This window comes from Phoenix dactylifera, chromosome 7 (assembly GCF_009389715.1).
Source record: "Phoenix dactylifera cultivar Barhee BC4 chromosome 7, palm_55x_up_171113_PBpolish2nd_filt_p, whole genome shotgun sequence".
Taxonomy (NCBI): domain Eukaryota; kingdom Viridiplantae; phylum Streptophyta; class Magnoliopsida; order Arecales; family Arecaceae; genus Phoenix; species Phoenix dactylifera.
The window spans coordinates 4,107,496-4,114,910 of NC_052398.1; the positions used below are offsets into that span (position 1 = coordinate 4,107,496).

The 7,415-nt window shown below is 40.0% G+C and overlaps 1 protein-coding gene across 1 annotated transcript; it reads left to right on the forward strand.

Moving 5' to 3' along the window:
- Nucleotides 1-451: 451 nt before the first annotated feature.
- On the forward strand, nt 452-2,846 carry LOC103702314 (zinc finger protein WIP2-like). Its single transcript, XM_039127982.1, has 2 exons — nt 452-1,235; nt 2,126-2,846. The coding sequence occupies exons 1-2, from the start codon at nt 657-659 to the stop codon at nt 2,570-2,572; spliced, it is 1,026 nt and encodes a 341-aa protein (XP_038983910.1). The 5' UTR covers nt 452-656; the 3' UTR covers nt 2,573-2,846.
- Nucleotides 2,847-7,415: the final 4,569 nt, after the last annotated feature.

Consider the following 7,415-nt stretch of genomic DNA (forward strand, 5'->3'; position numbering starts at 1 on the left):
TGTAATACTTCTTACTCTCTCTCTCTCTCTCTCTCTCTGAGCTTTTGAGCTTTTGATAGGGAGACAACATGTAACCCTAGGCTCTAGCCTTCTCTCTCTTTTGTACTCTTGTCTTTTTGTTTTAAAAAAATTATTTGTTGGTGGGGGATTCTTGTATATGGTTTTTCACATGCTGAGAGAATTTTCTTTTTGATGTTTGTTTATTTAGGATATAGTTTCCAAGATATCCTTCAAAAGAAAGTCTTTTTTCTTACGAGTCTCAGTATTATCTCATTCTCTACTATAGTCCATCCTCCACTTTGCTCCTTTGTTTCTAGTCACCATCTTCCCACTGCCAACTTTTCCTTTCTCTCTTTTATGTAGGCCAGGTGGTTCCCTCTCTCCCCCATCTCTCTCTCTCTCTCTCTCTCTCTCTCTCTCCCCCCCCTCTGGTTCCTTTGTTATTGTTGTGGTGATTTTTCACTCTTCACCCCTTTACACTCTTTGTTTTGGTAGTTACTCCTATACACTTTTGGGCTTGCCTTTATTTTTTGGTGCTCTAGCCTTCTCTCTCTCTCCCTCCCCCCCTCCTCCTCCTCCCCCAACCATCTATCTATAATAGACTAATAGTCTCCCCATCCGCACATCCCCTCGCATCCCCCACCAAAGCTCCAAGAATGGCAGATCCCTATACCAATTTCTTCAAAGGATACTTCAATAGTTTCCCCTTCTCCTCTTCCAACCCATCACCACCTCCCCTTCCTCTCCCCACGCACGGCTTCCACACCAACTACACCAATTACACCACGCCTTACCTCCAAAGCACTTCCCACTTCTACTCCCCTCCACCCTCCCCTCCCCTCAGAGAGGCCCTCCCCCTCCTCAGCCTCGGCCCCTCAAAAGAGGAGGAGGACACCTCCTTCAGCGCCTTTGAGGAAGGTGGGCATGAGAAGAACAAAGAACAAGGTGAGGAAGATAACGATGAGGAGGGGGCTGTGACTGTAGCCCTTCACATAGGCCTCCCCAGCCCCAGTGCAGCTGATCTCATCTCCAAGGTCTCCTCCACCACAGTGCATGAAGACAAAGAGGTGGAAGAAGATGGTAATGGTGATGCTACTCCTCTAGGGTATCCTGCTATAGGGAGGCTCACCAAGGGCCAGTATTGGATCCCCACCCCTTCCCAAATCCTCATTGGCCCTACGCAGTTCTCTTGCCCTGTGTGCTGCAAGACCTTCAATAGATACAACAACATGCAGGTGAGGTGATCATTAACCGCCCCCCCTCCCTTTTTTTTTTTTCCTTTTATTTGGTTCTATTTATGATCTAAACTTTGAGTTAACAGGTGCTATCTTTTCCCTGTTTTTGCATGGTAAATGGAGTTGTGAGAGGATGTGGGATGCATAAGGATGTGTGTGTCTGAACCAAGACAGGCTCAGATCATTAGTACCTTTCCTTTTTATGTGATTGAACCACACGGAGCAGGCCGTGATCTCATATGCTTGATGTTGGCAGTACTTTTGGAGTTTGCGTTTACTGGTCTTTGGCCACTGGGGAGGGGGTACTGAAAAGGTCTTCAGCTCTTTCTGGCTGATCAGATAGCTTCCGAAGGAACAGAAACCCTCTCTAAATTTGCTGCACCCCCCACCAACAGTTCTGAAACCCCCAAACCACCAGTCCACATGAAACACTTGCACAGATTGCTCTCTAACAACAACCACATCCACCCCTCCTTCTCTCTCTCTCTCTCTCTCTCTCTCTCTCTCTCTCTCTCTCTCTCTCTCATGGGTATTCTCTTCGGTAGATTCTCTTCTATACTGCCTTACATTGCAAGTGAGTCCTTGCTTTCGACTGAGAATCCAGTAGCAACAGTTCTCATTCAGCAAAAGAAAATTGAAATAAGGGAATCGCTTATCACCATAACTCACTAAGAAGAATTATTCTTGTCATTCTTCTCATAATAGAGATCATATCCGACTTCGTGCAGAAGAATGGGATGTACTGATTCATAACAGTAAAAAAAAAAAAAAAAAAACTTTTCTAATCTTTCTAGTTGGGTGCAATACTAACTATAGATTGCATGTTGTTCAGAAAATAGTTAATAATGTTGATCCTTGACTTCTCCTTTTCTTGGTGGGCGTAACAATAGATGCACATGTGGGGGCATGGATCACAGTATCGGAGGGGGCCGGAGTCACTGAGAGGCACCCAACCGACGGCGATGCTGAGGCTGCCATGCTACTGCTGCGCACCCGGTTGCAGGAACAACATAGACCACCCAAGATCAAAGCCACTCAAGGACTTCAGGACCCTCCAGACCCACTACAAAAGAAAGCATGGGATCAAGCCCTTCATGTGCCGGAAGTGCGGCAAGGCCTTCGCCGTCCGGGGGGACTGGAGAACCCATGAGAAGAACTGTGGCAAGCTGTGGTACTGCATCTGTGGCTCCGACTTCAAGCACAAGAGGTCTCTCAAGGATCACATCAAGGCGTTCGGGCATGGGCATGCCGCCTATGGGATCGACTGCTTCGAGGAGGAGGACGAGCCCTCATCGGAGATCGAGCAAGACTGCGATCATCACCACCATTCACGGTAAATGGGGAGGGAGATGGGAGGATGGTGGGGTGGGAAATTGGGTATTGGGGTGGGGAGGGCCGCGCCGGCGCCGGTGCTGTTGAGTTAGCTCTATCATATGTAACAACCAACTCTTCTGATATCCCATTAACTTAGAAGTCCTTTTCTCGGTTTATTTTCTTTTTTATGGATCCAAATATGAGACCCATATACAGAAAGCAATGTAGGATCATCTTGTGTACATTTTGGTTCATGATATATGGATGAAAGGATGGATGCTTCGATGATTCTAATTATTTTCCTTTCATCCAATTTTCAAGCTACTTAAGGTTTCATGCTGGGGGTAGAGGTGCTTATAGTTAAAAAAGAATAAGTAGCCATGTTATATCTCTTTTAGAGATCGAAAGTTCTGGACCTTTTAAACCAATTACAGTTATTATCTTTTCCGTAGCTTTTTATTCTTATTTAGGATTTTTAATCTTTTATAGCCGCTTCTTACCATTAAATTTGATGATAATAGAAAAGGGGTGAAAGCATTCTTCTACTCATGATTATTCTCTTTTTCTTATATTTCATTGGTTTTTAATTTTTCAGATGACGTAATGGGTTTCACTAATCAATATTTATGCTTTACATGTAGCTATCTTTAAACTTATAACTTTCTTAGCTAGAGTTCTTTTTTATTTCTTTTTCGCTGTTTATGACATTGGAAGCAGATACAACTATGTGAAGCCCATTTCTAGTAAATGCAGTTCCCTTTTAGTTGAAGGGAATAGATTTGTTTATTTTGAAAGAAAATCGAATGATACAATGAATAATGCGGATTGTGTTTTGTTTTCATGGTGACATCAAAATCTCATGTCTCTTAATCACTTCCACTTATTATTACAATTATTACAGCCTAAGAAGGTAGTAAAAGTATGACTCTTGATGGTTCTTCTCGTATACTTTAACCTTAAGTTTTTGTTTTTTTGTTTTTTTGTTTATGCTATAGTTGTATATGAACTGCATTTTTAGCTGTGTATGAACTGTATGAGCTGTATATAGTCACCTTCAATTATAAAAGGTAGGCTCTCACACTGTTTGATGTGTAGAATTAAGAGCAAATACTTTTCTTCTCAGATATTCTCTCTTCCTCCTCTACGTCCTTCTCTCTTCTCCCTTTTCTCTTTACAGTTTAAGTTTCGCAGCTTGCGACCTTTTAGATATCCAACTGACTTGGTCGCATCCTTGTCCTCTTACAAAATACGCTGCTCAAGCCTCTCCGATCTTATAGGACGCACTGCTGTTGCTTCTCTCTTGTTCCTCTTGAATACTTCCGTTATTCAAATGCTTTATTGTACTCAAATTCTTTCCTAGTACTCAGTAGACTATATTCGGTTCCCAGAGGAATACACCATAACCCTAGTGGTCTTAGCCTTTCTTCCCATGCTTTCCAGCTTTATCTCCTCTCATAAAGGAATCCCTTTGGCTGCCCTCTGCATGAATTGCCCATAAAGGAAGAGAAGGTGGGTGGGGCAATGGAGATGTCCCAAGGCCAGCTTCTTTAACAGCAGAGATTTTTATACTTGCCCTCAAGGGCGTACTGGAAGTCTTTGGCCAACCCGAAATCTATCCTTTTTATTATTCTTATTCTTTTGTGATCAGTCTTTCGATCTGCTCCAACTTTTAACAGTAACCGAGCTGCGGAGGCACAAAAAAAAAAAAAAAACTAGGCATAAATCTTGGATGGGCTTTTCAAACCCCTGCAAGCACTCAGCTTTTTGTGGTGGATTTGATGCTTTGTGCCTTGGGATGATGGATATATGTGTTTTCTGATGGATGGAACATATACCATGAGATACTCAAATCAAATGATTAGCTTCGGGAGGGGCGAGGGGGAAGAGAGCACGGAGAGTATTATATAATGTATAAAAGATGAATATTATAGTGGTAGCTCATAAGTGAAGCTTTTGAAGGTCGGAGAGTGAGATCACCGAGAAGGGACGCACCTTTGTGGCAGGTATTGTATAAAAAGTACACAGAGAGAGAGAGGGAGAACAGTCAATGCAAGACTTTTCGAGAGGTCTTATCAACCACAATCTATCCATCAATCTGGTGATGGACTGTAGAGCTCAGTATGTGTCTCAAATAAAGCTCACCAAAATGACCTTGGCTCCACACTTCCCTGAACTCTTTTACTCTCCTATTTTACTATTTATATTTCTTGTTGATATTTCTGTTATGGTCTATGAAGAACAAAAGTACTCATGATGTGAAAACTGCCCGGGTCGTTACCAATGTTATTGTTTCCTTAGAACAACAGTATTAGTGATAGATGGAACATTAGTAATAGTAAAAAGTTAAAGGAGGAGAATAAATATTATTATCCTTATTAAAAGAGGAATGCGAGATTCATCCTTATTAAAGACTAAATAATAAAATTAAGAGAATCATTAGCTAAAAGCATATCTGATGCATATCTAAAACATGCCTATCAACTAAGCTAAGAAAATGTTTATATACTCAGCTGACACAATCACCTACATTTTGTCATTTACTAATTAAGCAGGCACGGCGTCCATATTTTCCTATGCAAGCTTCCAATGAAAAATAATAAACTTCAGTCTCAAACATGTTACCTGAATTAGATTCCTTGAACAAGAAAATTGGTATTCAAAAATATTTCTCTAGGGAAAAGATAATTAATGAACAATTTGAAATACATGCAAATTTATGGTGAGTAATGCTTTGACTTAGCAGGTGCAAGCAATGGGTAGTTTGCAAATAAGATGTAGATAATTTGATAAACTTAATGGATATACTTATTTATACAAAAACCTCATTTATATGTTCTATAGTATAATACAAACTCCTCAGGTCCACCATGGGACTATATCATATGTATGGTAATTTTGACATATTCTTATAGAAATAGGATGATTAGTCTACCTATCTTCAACAACAACTGCACCCCTTGTGAACCTTGATGCGAATCCATTCAAATCTCCAAATTATATAACCATGGTCATCTATTTTGCCAAGATAGGTAATGTAACGACCCGAGGCTTCACCTAAAAAGGCTAACCTTATTATTTGGAGTAATTGGTCCTGTATAAGTATCCAAGATATTCTTAATAAATAATCAATATAGAACTAAACACGTGCCTATATAGGTCCTCACATACTTCTCCTAGCTATTTAAGTCTGACATCCTTGTAGTCAGACTAAATGGTTCAAATCTAGTAAAACCCAATTATGTAGACCTTGATTGGTCATGCCCAATCATAAAAGAGCTTGTGTTGTAGTATCCCTTAACTCATATAAATCATAGGCCGAGTCTGTTCTCATATCACTCGTAATGATTCAGGACCTTACCTAAAAATAATACTCAATAATTACTATTTAGGATCTTTGGCCCTATATAAATACTCAAAATCTAGCCATCCTTTTCTTTCTTTCCTTTCTTTATTTCTAATTTGTTTTCAAGCCATATACTAAATTTAATAACATCCTCATCAAGAAAGCGAGGAAAAGAAAGGAACGGAGGGCGAGAATCATTTTTTTTACTGTGCATGCATCAAAAAATAGTAGTGTTGAAAGAAATATATTATATGAAGCACAGTTGAGTTTTTGGACTCTGACCTACATTCCTTCCCCTCGTCCTCACGTCTCTTGGAACATTGAAAGCAGTTTTCCATTCACAATAGAGTCATGGGGAAAAAGAATGGCACCATTTTCAAATTGCACAATCGCTAAGAAATGCTAAGTCCTTGGGTTACGTGGAGACTTCGATTTTTCAGTTCTTCAAGTACATAAGCTCGATCCAGGAAGAAGAAGGAAGTATTGTTCGCAAGGAACTGTCGACAAGATGGAGCAGATGGGAGGAAAGGAGGGAATTACTAGAGGATTGCCCACATGGGGACATCAGAACTTATTGTCTCCCTTGTCTGCTTAAAATCCCAAGGCCTCAACAGCTCCCTCATTGTTATATCTTTGTGCAATGTTCATGGCCTTGTAATGGAGACTGTAGTGTTGTTGTAACTTTGTCAAAGAAACCAGCAATCCACCATAAAAGAATAACTATATTTATTCCTTTCTCCTGTTCACATTCCAACACATGGGGACAGCTCTGTCTCCCTCGGCTGGAATCACGAGGTCTTGAGGGAGGGAGTTGGAGGGAACCATGCCCTCCAACCAATGATCTCTAGAATACCACAAGAATTTGCCAATTGGTGTTATATATATATATATATATATATATATATATATATATATATATATATATATATATATAGATATATATATATTGTTTGATAGATCAGATAGATCTTACAGTTCTTGCATGAGTACATTCAAGAAAATCAGAAAATAAAAAATGATGTAAGGGAGAAGAAATAATCTCATAGCTATCTCACAAAATACCGGTAGAGTACCGAGCAATATATGAGGCAAACCAATCAACTGACTTTTTACCTAACGGTCCATATGAGTGACCTGAAAGACAACACAATCCTTCGTCAGCTTGTAGATGTCCTACAGCAACGGATGCCCACCGCTTGTCCCGTATTGCCCTGGATCTATCCGATTATTGTCTCTTTCAATTTGAATACAATCCGCTCGCAAGGTGAGCCTTATGTAGGTGTACCTTCCTAGACAGCCTTCAGCTCCGCTATGAAAATAGAGGTGATATATCTTTATATAATGGTCTCTTTTGTATGTTCTTCTACAAAGATAACTAGATCGATGAACTTAGTTATCTGATATAATGAAGTGACATAAGCTAATGCATACTTATCCAAAGTAAATCATTATCGATTTTGGGAGAAAAAAAAGAAGTGGTGGATTTATTGATTAAAATGGGGATACTATTAAAAAGCTGAGCT